At 39.0% G+C, this 18,456-nt stretch overlaps 1 protein-coding gene across 1 annotated transcript; it reads right to left on the minus strand.

Moving 5' to 3' along the window:
* Positions 1–381: 381 nt before the first annotated feature.
* vsx1 (visual system homeobox 1 homolog, chx10-like) lies at positions 382–18,236 on the minus strand. The gene is made up of 5 exons (XM_060932887.1): positions 17,825–18,236; positions 15,915–15,993; positions 14,614–14,737; positions 7,749–7,929; positions 382–629 (listed from the first exon to the last, which is right to left on the minus strand). The coding sequence occupies exons 1-5, from the start codon at positions 18,234–18,236 to the stop codon at positions 382–384; spliced, it is 1,044 nt and encodes a 347-aa protein (XP_060788870.1).
* Positions 18,237–18,456: the final 220 nt, after the last annotated feature.

The raw sequence follows: 18,456 nt of genomic DNA on the forward strand, positions 1-18,456 counted from the left end.
TTCTGGCATTTTATTGCTTCGTTGAATGTTTAGCAATAATGCAGATAAAGTGCTTCAGAGCTGTGCATGGCGAGGAACAGCATCTTTTGTGACAGACTTTTTTTTTTTTTTTGCAATGAGGACATACTAATACAAACAAACAAGAAAAATACATAACCTTTTGTAAATATAAAATAAATAACCTGTTCTAATTGACGTTATTGGTAACACATTTGTACACTTATAGCCATCATCTCATCGCCGATTCATTACGCATCACATTTAATAATTAAGATTAAACACTTATAAACAACAAAAGCAAAATAAGTAATGAGGAGACACATGGGTTAAAAATCAAGGTTCATGTTTTCAGCCGTATCTGTACATGTCCCATTTTCAGTTCTAGTTTTCAGAGTCGCTGCTGGGTTCAGGATGAGGAGACGAGACTTTCAAAGCACTCTTGGTGTCCTGTTTGGATGTGCTGGATAAATCGATGGCCATATCCTCCAAATTGTCAGTCACAGAGCGTCGTCTTGGCCATGTGGCGTCTCCGTCTTTCCCTTTCGTCTCCTCGAGGTATGGATCGGAGTGTGTCGATTCAGGCCTCTCCGGAGACTTCTTGGACATTTCCATGGACTTTTTATGCATTCCTGAATAAAGAGAAGAAAATGCACCAATGTTAAAACCTGACGCGAATCAGCTGAGGTGTAGAATTTAGTAAGAAATCATCTGGAAAGAGGAAAGCCCACCTCTCAGGCTGGGGCCAGTTCCTGGTGTTGCTGATAGCTTGTCCTGATTTTGCAGAGTGAGAGGAGTCCCTGGGTCAACAAGGACGAAACTTGAGTTAAATTAAATCAGCCGAAACACAAACTCACTCGTGTGCCTTGCCTTATATTTGACCTATTTGGCTCGAGATCAAGTAACGATCAGCCTAAAATATTGTTTTCAATTATATTACACATCATCTAGCAGATATTCCCAAGATAGTCAGCTACTGAAAGGCAGTACTCTACTAGTAGCAATCAGCAAAGCTGTTCGCTTAGCTAGTGTTAGCTAGTGTTAGCATTACTTTTCCAGAAGTAGCTAAATGAGTGTCTGTAGCTAGCCTGTTGTTTGTACAGTATGTCACTCTGCAAATAATTATATTTCGTGTAATTTTAGCAAGTATCCGCTTTTGCTAGCTTTTAACTTGTACAGTATAATTCAAAACCAGTGGTCAAGTTTGCTAGCTGACCAGTACATGGTGTCATTAAGAACAATATTTTATGCTTAACAGTAACTCGAGCCAAAGAAGTGAAAACAAAGGCTAGTTAGGCTACCAAGGGATTAAGTTTGAGCTTGGCTGAATTTTCAGGAAATTTCATTTCATGTTGAAAACCCTCATGACCCAGAGATGCCTGTCACTTGGCAAAATTAGACTTAGTATTGAGAAAAGGGAAAAAAAACACCATAAACATACTGGTGCTACAAGTAATGGAGAAATAACGTGTGGATATATACAGTATATATCCACATTCATTGTATATGAGCAATCGCGTGCTCTGATTGGCTACTCGACGACTAGGATATCAGCTCATATACCGTACCATGAGTAGGGAAAAACAAAATGGCGGAGCGCATCAAGTCAGATATATCACTATCAAGTATTTAAAAGAAACAGAAATAGCTAAATGAAAGAATATATTCTTTTCCACCCCAATAGCTCCTGTTCCACACTCCAGCCCAGTCGGTGGCAGTAATGCACCTTTAAGTTGGTTTGCCAAAAAAAAGAAGAAAATGGCGGAGCGTATTACTGAACCAACCGAGGATGAAATAAAAACTCTACTTGAAAACAAAACCCCAAAACACACACACACACTCACAAAAGCAACAAAATATGGAATGAAAGTATTTGATGGTCAGAACGTATTTTTTAAAAAATTTTTCAAGAATTATTATTATAGTATTTTCCACAAATCGCTACTGCCATTTCACCGGTTTGTTTGCATTCGAAGTGGAAATTATTTTGTTGGATGTTTTGTATAAAGTTTTTATTGATCGAATTTGCTAAAAATAAAAATAAAGATGCTCTGTTTCTCAAAATCCAGTGAATGTGGACAGAATAAAACAGTTATTCTACTCAATCTCGTCGTACACGGCTATAAGACAACTCGGTGCTATGTGTCTCATCAGCGATCAGCTCATGTACGACTCGATTTCGTGGAATAACTGTCTGTATATATTTAAAATAGTATCTGGACCACAAGGCTGATCATAACAGTAAAGTTGGAGAAATCCTTATAACCCCAGTAGTCATACATTCTCATAAAGAAAAGTACCGAAGGTACTCTACTTTTCCTTGTGTGATGTGGAACAAAACTCATCTCATCTCATTATCTCTAGCCGCTTTATCCTGTTCTACAGGGTCGCAGGCAAGCTGGAGCCTATCCCAGCTGACTACGGGCGAAAGGCGGGGTACACCCTGGACAAGTCGCCAGGTCATCACAGGGCTGATGTGGAACATATTTTGTATTTTTTATTACACTTTGTGTATCTTTTACATGTGAAGGTGCATGAAGCGTACCTTTTGGTTCACTTTTAAAAGTTTGCTAAAGTTTTAAAAGTACCATAGTGGTCTTTGGGTATAAATCAATCAGGTATAGAGATAATATACTAAAAGTACACAAGATGTCCCATTGGGGTGAACTGCGAGCTGGCCTAGTGGTTAGCATGTCTGCCTATTGACCAGGAGATTGTGAGTTCTACTTGTGGTTGGGTCATACCAAAAGACCATTATCAAAATGGTACCTGCTACCGTCTGGTGAGGTGCTGCAATACAGATGTGAGTAGGGAGTCAAACTTTTGTGGTTACAAGAGGACTGGACCCTCACTGTAACCCTAGCTAGGTGAGAGGCTGAGGGCTATGGAGATTGGTGTTTCTTCAAGGGCCCAGTTAGTACTGGGACAGGAAAGTGCCTAGGAAGATCAGGTCCTGGCATGGGAGGGACTTTGAACACAAGATGTCCCATTGGTGGTACCACTCCAGTAACAAGCAAAAGTATAGTTTCTTTATTTTTGGAAGTGTATTATTTATTTTTTTTACTTTTTTATTTTTTTGAAAAATCAATTTTGGAAGTATTAAACCTTCTCTGTGTTATCCATTTGCTGATTATGAAGTACACGACTTCCTTCACTGTTTATTCCACTATCCTCCTTCAACCTGGCTCACATCTGTTAGGGATCATTTCAAAACCTTTAAGTAGAAAAATGCTCTCAAAGATTTTTGGACAAAAATTTACCTTCGTAAATTCTTGCGAAAATTTTATTTACTTGTATTTCCTTCAGGAAGTGGCACTAACATAGCGCCATTACAGAAAAGTTACTTGAACTTCAGAAGTCAATCACCAAATGTTCAATGAAAATGCACATTTGGTTTTTAGACATCTCGTTTGTCACTCGTTTATTCACGTTGTGTGTAAATCTTTGCAGAACTAAACATTATTGCCGGATTTGCAGAAAGTTCAGAAAGTACTGATTTTCTTTGGACTTCCTGTATTTATTTTTGGTTCAGCCTTTGGCTGAAGCCTATAGAGGCACCTGTCTGTATGTATGTGTGTGTTCAACCAAGTTCAAGCGTGTTTAAGAATGTAATTGGCGAGCCAGCCTCAAATAGCGATTCCACAGTCATGGTGTGCCGCCGCTACATACTGACTATGTACAACCCCAATTCCAAAAAAGTTGGGACAAAGTACAAATTGTAAATAAAAACGGAATGCAATGATGTGGAAGTTTCAAAATTCCATATTTTATTCAGAATAGAACATAGATGACATATCAAATGTTTAAACTGAGAAAATGTATCATTTAAAGAGAAAAATTAGGTGATTTTAAATTTCTTGACAACAACACATCTCAAAAAAGTTGGGACAAGGCCATGTTTCCCACTGTGAGACATCCCCTTTTCTCTTTACAACAGTCTGTAAACGTCTGGGGACTGAGGAGACAAGTTGCTCAAGTTTAGGGATAGGAATGTTAACCCATTCTTGTCTAATGTAGGATTCTAGTTGCTCAACTGTCTTAGGTCTTTTTTGTCGTATCTTCTGTTTTATGATGCGCCAAATGTTTTATATTGATAGATCTGGACTGCAGGCTGGCCAGTTCAGTACCCGGACCCTTCTTCTACGCAGCCATGATGCTGTAATTGATGCAGTATGTGGTTTGGCATTGTCATGTTGGAAAATGCAAGGTCTTCCCTGAAAGAGACGTCGTCTGGATGGGAGCATATGTTGCTCTAGAACCTGGATATACCTTTCAGCATTGATGGTGTCTTTCCAGATGTGTAAGCTGCCCATGCCACACGCACTAATGCAACCCCATACCATCAGAGATGCAGGCTTCTGAACTGAGCGCCGATAACAACTTGGGTCGTCCTTCTCCTCTTTAGTCCGAATGACACGGCGTCCCTGATTTCCATCAAGAACTTCAAATTTTGATTCGTCTGACCACAGAACAGATTTCCTCTTTGCCACAGTCCATTTTAAATGAGCCTTGGCCCACAGAAGACGTCTGGGCTTCTGGATCGTGTTTAGATACGGCTTCTTCTTTGAACTATAGGAGTTTTAGCTGGCAACGGCGGATGGCACGGTGAATTGTGTTCACAGATAATGTTCTCTGGAAATGTTCCTGAGCCCATTTTGTGATTTCCAATACAGAAGCATGCCTGTATGTGATGCAGTGCCGTCTAAGGGCCCGAAAATCACGGGCACCCAGTATGGTTTTCTGACCTTGATCCTTATGCACAGAGATCCTTCCAGATTCTCTGCATCTTTTGATGATATTATGCACTGTAGATGATGATATGTTCAAACTCTTTGCAATTTTACACTGTTGAACTCCTTTCTGATATTGCTCCACTATTTGTCAGCGCAGAATTAGGGGGATTGGTGATCCTCTTCCCATCTTTACTTCTGAGAGCCGCTGCCACTCCAAGATGCTCTTTTTATACCCAGTCATGTTAATGACCTATTGCCAATTGACCTAATGAGTTGCAATTTGGTCCTCCAGCTGTTCCTTTTTTGTACCTTTAACTTTTCCAGCCTCTTATTGCCCCTGTCCCAACTTTTTTGAGATGTGTTGCTGTCATGAAATTTCAAATGAGCCAATATTTGGCATGAAATTTCAAAATGTCTCACTTTTGACATTTGATATGTTGTCTATGTTCTATTATGAATACAATATCAGTTTTTGAGATTTGTAAATTATTGCATTCCATCTTTATTTACAATTTGTACTTTGTCCCAACTTTTTTGGAATTGGGGTTATAAGTACCACATTACATAACCTCAGTTTATAGTGCAATCCTCCGAGGCTGAGCAGTCTAGGGTGTCGTTCAGTAAATGAACAGGTTTTGCAATGTTGGTTTGAATCCTGGCATTGACGTATTTCGCAGCTGGCTTTTTTTTTTAAATATATGTGCCTTTGCGCCAGTTCCTGAGACTTTTTCCCTACAGATTAATGTAATGGAAGAATTTACTGTCTAAGTTGCTGATGTCTTACAAAGCCTCGACCATACCGTTGCGTTTCTATAACCTTCTAGAGCGTCTAACATAACATAATTATATACCCAGGCTCATGATGTACCGTAGCTTCTATCTCCCAGTCAGAAAAAGGCTGAGCTCAGACCTGCACAGGTCTCTAGTTTCTTGATGTTTACGCTGTTCATATGTAATGACTGGGTTTCACAACTTTTTTTTTAAAATTATATTTGTAATAATCCATATATACAATAGAATCGCAGTAACGATATCATTTGATGCCAATCAGTCGAGGTTTAAATTAGTTAGTATTCTAACGTGTAAATTTACACACACTCAGGAACACGAGTAGGATATGAACGTCTTTTTTTTTTTAAATACAGGATTTTCATGAATGTCTTGTGTAAATGCTCCTATGAACAATTTACACATTTGTATCAAGTTTGATGAAAGAGGTCCATTGTTGCTTCACGTTTTTTTCACGTGTTAGTCACATGGTTTCATTTTTCTCACATACAGTGGTGCTTGAAAGTTTGTGAACCCTTTAGAATGTTCTATATTTCTGCATAAATATGACCTAAAACATCATCAGATTTTCACACAAGTCCTAAAAGTAGATAAAGAGAACCCAGTTAAACAAATGAGACAAAAATAATTATACTTGGTCTTTTATTTATTGAGGAAAATGATCCAATATTATATATCTGTGAGTGGCAAAAGTATGTGAACCTTTGCTTTCAGTATCTGGTGTGACCCCCTTGTGCAGCAATAACTGCAACTAAACGTTTGCGGTAACTGTTGATCAGTCCTGCACACCGGCTTGGAGGAATTTTAGCCCGTTCCTCCGTACAGAACAGCTTCAACTCTGGGATGTTGGTGGGTTTCCTCACATGAACTGCTCGCTTCAGGTCCTTCCACAACATTTCGATTGGATTAAGGTCAGGACTTTGACTTGGCCATTCCAAAACATTACCTTTATTCTTCTTTAACCATTCTTTGGTAGAACGACTTGTGTGCTTCAGGTCGTTATCTTGCTGCATGGCCCACCTTCTCTTGAGATTCAGTTAATGGACAGATGTCCTGACATTTTCCTTTAGAATTCGCTGGTATAATTCAGAATTCATTGTTCCATCAATGATGGCAAGCCGTCCTGGCCCAGATGCAGCAAAACAGGCCCAAACCATGATACTACCACCACCATGTTTCACAGATGGGATAAGGTTCTTATGCTGGAATGCAGTGTTTTCCTTTCTCCAAACATAATGCTTCTCATTTAAACCCTCTATTTTGGTCTCATCTGTCCACAAAACATTTTTCCAATAGCCTTCTGGCTTGTCCACATGATCTTTAGCAAACTACAGATGAGCAGCAGTGTTCTTTTTGGAGAGCAGTGGCTTTCTACTTGCAACCCTGCCATGCTCACCATTGTTGTTCAGTGTTCTCCTGATGGTGGACTCATGAACATTAACCAATGTGAGTGAGGCCTTCAGTTGCTTAGAAGTTATCCTGGGGTCCTTTGTGACCTCTCTGACTATTGCACGCCTTGCTCTTGGAGTGATCTTTGCTGGTCGACCGCTCCTGGGGAGGGTAACAATGGTCTTGAATTTCCTCCATTTGTACACAATCTGTCTGACTGTGGATTGGTGGAGTCCAAACTCTTTAGAGATGGTTTTGTAACCTTTGCAGCCTGATGAGCATCAACAACGCTTTTTCTGAGGTCCTCAGAAATCTTCTTTGTTCGTGCTATGATACACTTCCACAAACATGTGTTGTGAAGATCAGACTTTGATAGATCGCTGTTCTTTAAATAAAACAGGGTGCCCACTCACACCTGATTGTCATCCCATTGATTGAAAACACCTGACTCTAATTTCACCTTCAAATTAACTGTTAATCCTAGAGGTTCACATACTTTTCACATTACTTTTTTGTAATATTTTTGTCTCATTTGTTTAACTGGGTTTTCTTTATCTACTTTTAGGACTTATGTGAAAATTTGATGATGTTTTAGGTCATATTTATGCAGAAATATAGAAAATTCTAAAGGGTTCACAAACTTTCAAGCACCACTGTATTCACATTTTTTACTTTACTCGAGTTCACATGTTCAAATTCAATGAAAAACAAGTTGAAATACACGTTTATTTATGTTTTTCACACATTTTCATGTTGCTCCTTACACAAGATGGCTGTTGGTGTGTAATTAAAATGTGTGTTTGAGATGCTAAACAAGTACGAAAGCTCTCGGTGACTCACCCAGAAGCCAGGGCGCGCACGAGCCCATCATGCCGTTTTTGGCCGAGTTGAGGATGGATTCTGGTAAAGGGATGGAGTGACGGACCATGGCACCGTACAGGCCATACTCTGCCATCACACTGCTGCGGCCCCAGCACTTCTCACGCTTCCTCCATTTGGCCCGTCGGTTCTGGAACCACACCTGAACAAAACACCAGGTGACATGAACATCACTTGGGAATAATAATAATAATAATAATAATAATAATAATAATAATAAAACATTCTTGGAGACGCATTATACCAAGTCTCAATGCATTTACAAAATAAAACAAAATAATTGTAAAATGAACTAAAAGTTGGATGAGTTATAACCCATAGGCTTTGTGAAAGAGGAACGTCGTTAAAATAAGTGCATAATTGTGTTAACGACACCTGCTTTTTAGACATCTGACATTATGTTTCTCATCTAGAGACTTTTCACGTGTATTTTCGCATTTTTTTCCCCACACATACTACAATTTATTCATTTTCACACACTCCTTTTCCACATGTGAGCCACATATTACTCGAAAAAATCACTATCACCAAAATGTATGTGATGTTCACAGAAGGGACCCTTCGAACAAAATGAAGACATTCATATTTTAAACAAAAATAACATTTTTTAAAAAATTTCCCCCTCATTACTACAAATATCAAAAATGGTCAAATGTTGGAGGTTAAGATCGAGATCAGGATATTTATTACACTATATACATTATTAAATTTTTTTTAGTATACACATAAAAAAATGACCTTGGATCAAACAAACAAACAAACAAACAAACAAACAAAAATGCATCAACTTATTTAATGTCACTTTTTTTTGTTTTTATTCAACTGAAAAAAAATGTTTATGTTGTTGGAACATTTTTTTTCAGTTAATCAAAATGAAAAAAAAATCCTGAAATAAAAAATACAATTGTCACAGTATAAAAAATGAAGAAAAAAATTAGGATAAATTATTTTTAAAAAATTAGGTTGAATTTTTCTCCTGTGTGTGTGTGTGTGTGTATATATATATATATATATATATATATATATATATATATATACACACACACATACACACAACCCTGATTCCAAAAAAGTTGGGACAAAGTACAAATTGTAAATAAAAACGGAATGCAATGATGTGGAAGTTTCAAAATTCCATATTTTATTCAGAATAGAACATAGATGACATATCAAATGTTTAAACTGAGAAAATGTATCATTTAAAGAGAAAAATTAGGTGAGTTTAAATTTCATGACAACAACACATCTCAAAGTTGGGACAAGGCCATGTTTACCACTGAGAGACATCCCCTTTTCTCTTTACAGCAGTCTGTAAACGTCTGGGGACTGAGGAGACAAGTTGCTCAAGTTTAGGGATAGGAATGTTAACCCATTCTTGTCTCATGTAGGATTCTAGTTGCTCAACTGTCTTCTGTCTTTTTTGTCATATCTTCCGTTTTATGATGCGCCAAATGTTTTCTATGGGTGAAAGATCTGGACTGCAGGCTGGCCAGTTCAGTACCCGGACCCTTCTTCTACGCAGCCATGATGCTGTAATTGATGCAGTATGTGGTTTGGCATTGTCATGTTGGAAAATGCAAGGTCTTCCCTGAAAGAGACGTCGTCTGGATGGGAGCATATGTTGCTCTAGAACCTGGATATACCTTTCAGCATTGATGGGGTCTTTCCAGATGTGTAAGCTGCCCATGCCACATGCACTAATGCAACCCCATACCATCAGAGATGCAGGCTTCTGAACTGAGCGCCGATAACAACTCCGGTCGTCCTTCTCCTCTTTAGTCCGAATGACACAGCGTCCCTGATTTCCATAAAGAACTTCAAATTGTGATTCGTCTGACCACAGAACAGTTTTCCACTTTGCCACAGTCCATTTTAAATGAGCCTTGGCCCAGAGAAGACGTCTGCGCTTCTGGATCATGTTTAGATACGGCTTCTTCTTTGAACTATAGAGTTTTAGCTGGCAACGGCAGATGGCACAGTGAATTGTGTTCACAGATAATGTTCTCTGGAAATATTCCTGAGCCCATTTTGTGATTTCCAATACAGAAGCATGCCTGTATGTGATGCAGTGCCGTCTAAGGGCCCGAAGATCACGGGCACCCAGTATGGTTTTCCGGCCTTGACCCTTACGCACAGAGATTCTTCCAGATTCTCTGAATCTTTTAATGATATTATTCACTGCACAGTGGTGCTTGAAAGTTTGTGAACCCTTTAGAATTTTCTGTATTTCTGCATGAATATGACCTAAAACAACATCAGATTTTCACACAAGTCCTAAAATTAGATAAAGAAAACCCAGTTAAACAAATGAGACAAAAATATTATACTTGGTCTTTTATTTATTGAGGAAAATGATCCAATATTATGTCTGTGAGTGGCAAAAGTATGTGAACCTTTGCTTTCAGTATCTGGTGTGACCCCCTTGTGCAGCAATAACTGCAACTAAACGTTTCTGGTAACTGTTGATCAGTCCTGCACACCGGCTTGGAGGAATTTTAGCCCGTTCCTCCGTACAGAACAGCTTCAACTCTGGGATGTTGGTGGGTTTTCTCACATGAACTGCTCGCTTCAGGTCCTTCCACAACATTTCCATTGGATTAAGGTCAGGACTTTGACTTGGTCATTCCAAAATATTAACTTCATTATTCTTTAACCATTCCTTGGTAGAACGACTTGTGTGCTTTGGGTCATTGTCTTGCTGCATGACCCACCTTCTCTTGAGATTCAGTTCATGGACAGATGTCCTGATATTTTCCTTTAGAATTTGCTGGTATAATTCAGAATTCATTGTTCTATCAATGATGGCGAACCGTCCTGGCCCAGATGCAGCAAAACAGGCCCAAACCATGATACTACCACCACCATGTTTCACAGATGGGATAAGGTTCTTATGCTGGAATGCAGTGTTTTCCTTTCTCCAAACATAACGCTTCTCATTTAAACCAAAAAGTTCTATTTTGGTCTCATCTGTCCACAAAACATTTTTCCAATAGCCTTCTGGCTTGTCCATATGATCTTTAGCAAACTGCAGATGAGCAGCAATGTTCTTTTTGGAGAGCAGCGGCTTTCTCCTTGCAACCCTGCCATCCACACCATTGTTGTTCAGTGTTCTTCTGATGGTGGACTCATGAACATTAACATTAGACAATGTCAGAGAGGCCTTCAGTTGCTTAGAAGTTACCCTGGGGCCCTTTGTGACCTCGCCAACTATTACACACCTTGCTCTTGGAGTGATCTTTGTTGGTCGACCACTCCTGGGGAGGGTAACAATGGTCTTGAATTTCCTCCATTTGTACACAGTCTGTCTGACTGTGGATTGGTGGAGTCCAAACTCTTTAGAGATGGTTTTGTAACCTTTTCCAGCCTTGTGAGCATCAACAACGCTTTTTCTGAGGTCCTCAGAAATCTCTTTTGTTCGTGCCATGATACACTTCCACAAACATGTGTTGTGAAGATCAGACTTTGATAGATCCCTGTTCTTTAAATAAAACAGGGTGCCCACTCACACCTGATTGTCATCCCATTGATTGAAAACACCTGACTCTAATTTCACCTTCAAATTAACTGCTAATCCTTGAGGTTCACATACTTTTGCCACTCACAGATATGCAATATTGGATTATTTTCCTCAATAAATAAATGACCAAGTATAATATTTTTGTCTCATTTGTTTAACTGGGTTCTCTTTATCTACTTTTAGGACTTGTGTGAAAATCTGATGACATTTTAGGTCATATTTATGCAGAAATACAGAAAATTCTAAAGGGTTCACAAACTTTCAAGCACCACTATAGATGATATGTTCAAACTCTTTACAATTTTACACTGTCGAACTCCTTTCTGATATTGCTCCACTATTTGTCGGCGCAGAATTAGGGGGATTGGTGATCCTCTTCCCATCTTTACTTCTGAGAGCCACTGCCACTCCAAGATGCTCTTTTTATCCCCAGTCATGTTAATGACCGATTGCCAATTGACCTAATGAGTTGCAATTTGGTCCTCCAGCTGTTCCTTTTTTGTACCTTTAACTTTTCCAGCCTCTTATTGCCCCTGTCCCAACTTTTTTGAGATGTGCTGCTGTCATGAAATTTCAAATGAGCCAATATTTGGCATGAAATTTCAAAATGTCTCACTTTCGACATTTGATATGTTGTCTATGTTCTACTGTGAATACAATATCAGTTTTTGAGATTTGTAAATTATTGCATTCCGTTTTTATTTACAATTATCTCTAGCCGCTTTATCCTGTTCTACAGGGTCGCAGGCAAGCTGGAGCCTATCCCAGTTGACTACGGGCGAAAGGCGGGGTACACCCTGGACAAGTCGCCAGGTCATCACAGGGCTGACACATAATCACAGACAACCATTCACACTCACATTCACACCTACGGTCAATTTAGAGTCACCAGTTAACCTAACCTGCATGTCTTTGGACTGTTTTTTTTATTTATATATATATATATATATATATATAAATTTTTTTTTTTTAAATTACATGCAATCAGGCTTGTAGTACTCGAGTCCAGGACTTGGATTCGAGTCCGACTCGTGCCCTAATTTTAAGGAATCGTGACTTGACTTGGACTTGAGCACTGATGACTCAGACTTGGACTTGTACGTTAACTGTATTCAGACTCGTTAACTGGAGATGAGGACTCAGATTTTTTCTATATTTTTTGTAACATGCCATAATAATCTGGCATAAGATATTTATATCTACATTAATTTTTGTACGAATTTTGTGCAGGAGTGTCACACCTGCGCGCCTTGGCATGTGTATCAGATAGATTCTCAGGCGTGCTCCGGACAGCGCACGCGCCAAGCAGACTCTCGCACGTGCGCCATAAACGGTTTCACATAAAGGCAGCAACAGCCACCGTCAAATGGTGTGGGTGGAGTCTTGTTCTCAGCCTCGACTCGGATCAATATTGGACTCGATTCAAAATTTTCTTTTATGACTCGGACTTGAACACGGGGGACTCGAGACTGGACTCGGACTCGAGGTTTAGTGACTTGACTACAACACTGCGTGCAATATTTTCAACTTATATTGTTCATTATTTTGATTTTTCCAGTTATTGACTTAATCTTAACATCCACTACTGGACCATGTTCAATACTTGTGGGAATGGAAACATTTAAAATTACGCCAGTCTGAATGTGATATAAATATCCTCCTGCATTTTTTATAGCTGATATTTTTCTTTTTTTCCCATTTGGTCACAACAGTTGAAAAATGGTCAAACATTACAACATCATGATGATAATGAAAACAACAACAACTCAAAATGGCATCAAATATACTCTTAACATATTTACCCCATTGTTATTCTTCCTACTGCCTTGAACTTCTTCTGACCACCTGTTAGATCCTCTCGCTTATAATCATGGGCGCCGCCAGGGGGGGAAAGGTTAGAACAATTCTAGGGGCCCAGCACTGCCATGGGGCCCTTTAAGGGGCTGATCATATGCTTTTAATGATTTTAATAAGACTTTTGAAATAACAACAATGCAATATTCCATCTGGTAAAATGAGCTAATTGAACAAGGTTGTCTATTTCTTGAGTTCTTCAACATATTGTCATTTAACCCTCCCCCTTTTGCGAAATGGTACGGTCCAGTTCTGGTAGAAGCGCGATGCGTTAAATCTGTGTGCTGATCAGTGCAACGCTACTTGCTGCTGTGTCGCGGTGCAGCAGCCAGCCAGCCAGCAGTGGAGTGTGTACAGTCTATGATCACTAAATATGAAGAGTGGCTGTCAAAAACGTAAAGAGAGGCAGCTGAAAGCTGAGAGGGACCGGAGAGGCAGGCAACTGGTCACTCAGTTTTTCCCAAAGAAAGGTAGCTAGCGAACGGTAAATGAACAGTATGAACGTGGTTGGATTAGCCTATCAAGAGAACACTTTTACAGTTTGTACAGTGACATTTTTTTTTCCATTTTAATAACTGAACTGACTTGTGTGATAAACAAGATGAAATATTATGTTATGCTGGTGCGAATAACCAGTTTCATAACTAATGGGGTGCCCTAAATATGCACAGACCTCCACCCTACCAAACCACTGAACCCCCCTTTGGAGAAGGAGGTAAGCAGCAATACAACCCATAAATCACATCACACATCACATCACATTATCTCTAGCCGCTTTATCCTTCTACAGGGTCGCAGGCAAGCTGGAGCCTATCCCAGCTGACTACGGGCGAAAGGCGGGGTACACCCTGGACAAGTCGCCAGGTCATCACAGGGCTGACACATAGACACAGACAACCATTCACACTCACATTCACACCTACGCTCAATTTAGAGTCACCAGTTAACCTAACCTGCATGTCTTTGGACTGTGGGGGAAACCGGAGCACCCGGAGGAAACCCACGCGGACACGGGGAGAACATGCAAACTCCGCACAGAAAGGCCCTCGCCGGCTCCGGGGCTCGAACCCGGACCTTCTTGCTGTGAGGCGACAGCGCTAACCACTACACCACCGTGCCGCCTCAACCCATAAATGCTTTAGGATTGAAGTTTTTAAATTTAAAATTAGACTTAAGTTTTAGAATTAGTCACTGACCAGTTTTCATCTAGTCCCTGGTAGGTTAATACATAAAATGTAATAACAAAGTCACAAACTCAAGGTCCATGGGCTATCAAAAGTCAAATAATGACAATAGTGCAATTGTGACGAGGGTGGGCAAAGTTGGGGGGCCCAAAATTCTAATCTTTCATGGGGCCCAAAATTTCTGGCGGCGCCCCTGCTTATAATATTGGTTGTTTCGAACATCATTTGCCACAGTTGTGTGTGAACACGTGTAAGAATCTAAAATGTGTACCTGTATCCTGTCCTCAGGGAGCTCTGTCTTCATGGCCAGCATTTCCCGTGCATAAACATCTGGATAATGAGCTTCATTGAAAGCCTTCTCCAGTTCTTCCAGCTGGTGAGACGTAAACACTGTCCTGATGATAAAAAAAAAAAAAAAAAAATCCAACCTGGCCAGAGTTTCACCACTTTCTTTCATGCAGTCTTTTTCAGTCTCTAAATTTACTTTTCTTTTTTTTTTTCAAATCTGTTTTTCATCCTGATCTGTTTTTCTTTTCCGGTTTCGGTCTTATGTTGATCAATCCAAAGAAAACATACCAGAGCTCTGATTCTCTTCACTGTTGCCTTTTAAACCAGTTTTGCTCAACACATCAACTCTGTTCCTGAAAAAGTCTCCTTTATCCTGAATTGATTTGAACTCTGATCCCTCAGAGCTGATCTGCAACAATTCTCAGTGTGTGGATCTTCACTGGTTAAACATCACGTGCACTACTGTTAGTGAATTAGTGGCTAACTCATGCTTCCTTGATCATTAAAATCATATTCATACAGTGAAAAAGTGATCAGTGATATGTTTCAACATTAAAAAAACAGGAAGCAGTAAGCCATAATACTTGAAGAAGAAGAAGAGAGGGTCCCATATACGATTCGTACATTGGGGGAGTGCCTGTTAGAGAGCGCACTTGTCCTGGGCCATCGGCATAGTGAGGTAGGGTGGCCAGTTCCTTTCCTCGCCGCCTTACTTCCCCCAGTGTTTCCACCAGGTCCCCATTCACTGCTGGGTGGACAGGGAGCGAGCCCCAGATCCCCGTCGAGCCGAGGCTCGAACCGGGGACCGTTCGCTTAGTGGTCAAGCGCTCTAACCACTTGGCCACTTCGCCTCCATAATACTTGAAACAAATACATGAAAAAAAAAATAGTAGTCTCAGGTCCAGTGAGTGCAGTTTTATGTGGAAATGAGCTGTAGGTTTTACTGAGCATCTTACAGAACCAGCCACAGTTCTTCTGGACACTTTGTCACACTCGTTTCTTCATTTTGCACCAAAACCCAGTCGCCTTCATTATGTTTTCTTTTTTCATCTGAAAAGTGCTCTCTTCTAATGTAATATGCTGATCAGAAACAAACTTTATTCCCTGTAAGATTTAATTTTGTGCTGGAAAATGAACGAACGTTTGGACTCTAAAATGTTTTTGTACTGACTCGATAATGTAAAAGTCATAAAATAGAAATCTATAACAAAGTTTGTATGGAAAAAAATAGGGGGCCAAGACTTTTGCACAGTACTGTATATATATTATTGCTCTTGCTCTTACCTGTGTCTCCGTTTCTTCCGTTTCTGAGAGTTACTCGAGCTTTTCTCTTCGTTGTGATCCCCAGAGAGACAGTCATCATCTGAGGAGTTCACATGGAATAACGTTAATTCAGAGGACTTTATGCACACGTTAAATTCATGAACTAAGTAATTAATTTGCTCAATTAAAGTAAAGAAAAACACAAATTAATGTCAGTTGTATGAACATGGAGTATGATGTAACTTGCCAAAAAAATAAAATTGATTAAGATTAAGTTCATTCATTCATTCAAAGCATTTATTAATTTATTTACTTGTGTGTGTGTTTAAAAATATTATTATTTTTTTTTATTTTAAAATGTATTCATGACAAACTTTGACAATCAAAATAATAATAATAATTATAATAATAATAATAATAATAATAATAATAATAATAATAATAATTATTATTATTTATTTCAAAGCATGCAAATGTAACAAAGGTGTGTCTCAGACTTGTGTACAAAGGTACGTTAATAATCTAAAATTTGGCTGGATATATACACACACAATAAAACTATATAGAAATACAAAATGCGTTAAAAAAATCTGAATATGTAAATATGTAAAAAAAAAAATTTTAAAATCAAAACCTATCCTAATTTAGAGGTTAAAAAGCAAAAAAGAGAGAAAAATAATTATAATTAACTTAAAAAAATTATTATTATTATTATTATTATTATTATTGACATTTATTTGCTTATAGCACAGACAGTATGTCAAAGGAATAATAATAATAATAATAATAATAATAATAATAATAATAAATATTTGATGTGGTGTTTACTGCATTTTTAAAAAATGTATTTATTTCAGTCAGTCAATCAATCAACCTGGCGACTTGTCCAGGGTGTACCCCGCCTTTCGCCCGTAGTCAGCTGGGATAGGCTCCAGCTTGCCTGCGACCCTGTAGAAGGATAAAGCGGCTAGAGATAATGAGATGAGATGAGATGAGATGAGTCAATCAATCAATCATAGCTTTATTTATCGTCGATATGTACAATGAGTCAAAGACTCGTAACAAATACATTCGAACTAATTAAAGATCTAATGTAAAAATATATTTAAAAAATTAAACTACGATAATAGTTGAATGTCAAATATATATCATTATATCAAGAAGGTCTTATATCAGACATAATATTAAAATTAAATATTAAAAAAATTAAAATGTCGTTAAATTGACAATATAGCTAAAGGCAATGCAATTTATTTATTTCAGCGATAAGCAAAAAAAGCACACATTAATAGCATAGATATGAAAAATAAACAATTCTAACCCACTCATATAATAATAATAATAATAATAATAATAATAATAATAATAAATTTAGCTCCTTACTAACTTATTTACAGTATATTTTTAAAAAAGCCTTTATGAATAATTTAACAATCCAAATCATATATGATTCACATGTCTATCTAATATCTATTATTAATTTTTTTTGGGAGCTGGATAATAAGATTAAAATTCAGAAGGATCTGATGATCTTTATGTCAGTATTTTCTCTGTGTAGACTGCTCTCCCATCCAGGCTGTATTCCCGCTTTGCTCCCAGAATTCCCAGGGGTACAGACTCTTTACTGAAAAGGAAATCCCAAGTGAATGTTTCACTGTTTGAATGTAAATGTTTTTAGCTCTATGTGTATTTTGTATGTCATGAATATTCAGTTTAAATTTTTTTGTGTATGTGGATAAATGTCCCAGTGTCGTGCACCCTTATTATTATTATTATTATTATTATTATTATTATTATTATTATTTTTACCTTGTTTTTTTATTTACTTCAGCACTAGAGCGCATGAACAGCACCCACTAAACTTTTTAGTGTTTGGGGGGAAAAAAAACAAAAACAAGAACCAACAACACAGAAGCATGGAAGTGACCTACCGGAATAGCCGTCGAGCCGCTGTGGGTCGGTGTTGTGGCTGAAATGCCTGTCAGTTCGGGAGTGCAGGAGTGGGATGTGACCCGGGAGGAAACACGGAGCACCAGAAGGCTGCTGCTGCGATGCCAGACTGCACAGGAAACCCAAACCAAGCGGCAGAGACCCCGCGGGCCACGAGAAGCCTCCAGTCCCAGTGCCATGACCCTCATCGCCAACCTCGTGCTGTTCGCTGACTTCTACAGTACCGGGCTGATGCGGCCGGAAGTCCGACTCAAGGCCCAGCAGGTCGGTGATGGCGAAGCCTTTGGACCGGAATCCGGAGCCACTGGAGCGCGATTTGTCGGCGCTGTAACAAGTCGGAGTCGTTAGAAGCTTCACGTGTGGCTTTTCCTCCACTTTCTCTCGCCCTGTCATGGCTGGGTGTAGCAGAACTCGGTATTTAATTATAATGATAATGATAATGATAATTATTTCCTCTCAGACACCAGCAGCACTCAGGCGGGAGAGGTGAGAGGAGTCTGAGTCTGGCGGGACAATTTATCTCTCCATCACTCCGTCCAGGGAACTCCAACATCCAATCAGATGTGAGCCTTAGATTTTACTCAGGCGTTTCCCCTTTCCCCCCCCTCAGTCC

The sequence above is a fragment of the Neoarius graeffei genome, chromosome 11 (genome assembly GCF_027579695.1).
Source record: "Neoarius graeffei isolate fNeoGra1 chromosome 11, fNeoGra1.pri, whole genome shotgun sequence".
Taxonomy (NCBI): Eukaryota; Metazoa; Chordata; class Actinopteri; order Siluriformes; family Ariidae; genus Neoarius; species Neoarius graeffei.

Bases quoted from the DNA above. Each gene is read 5' to 3' on its own strand.
- vsx1 (XM_060932887.1), bottom strand. From the start codon at position 18,236: ATGACAGGGCGAGAGAAAGTGGAGGAAAAGCCACACGTGAAGCTTCTA. The intron at 15,994-17,824 runs GTAGGTCACTTC...TGAACTCCTCAG, and splicing joins GCGGCTCGACGGCTATTCCG to ATGATGACTGTCTCTCTGGG. The intron at 630-7,748 runs GTGAGTCACCGA...CTCTTTATTCAG, and splicing joins GTGCGCGCCCTGGCTTCTGG to GAATGCATAAAAAGTCCATG.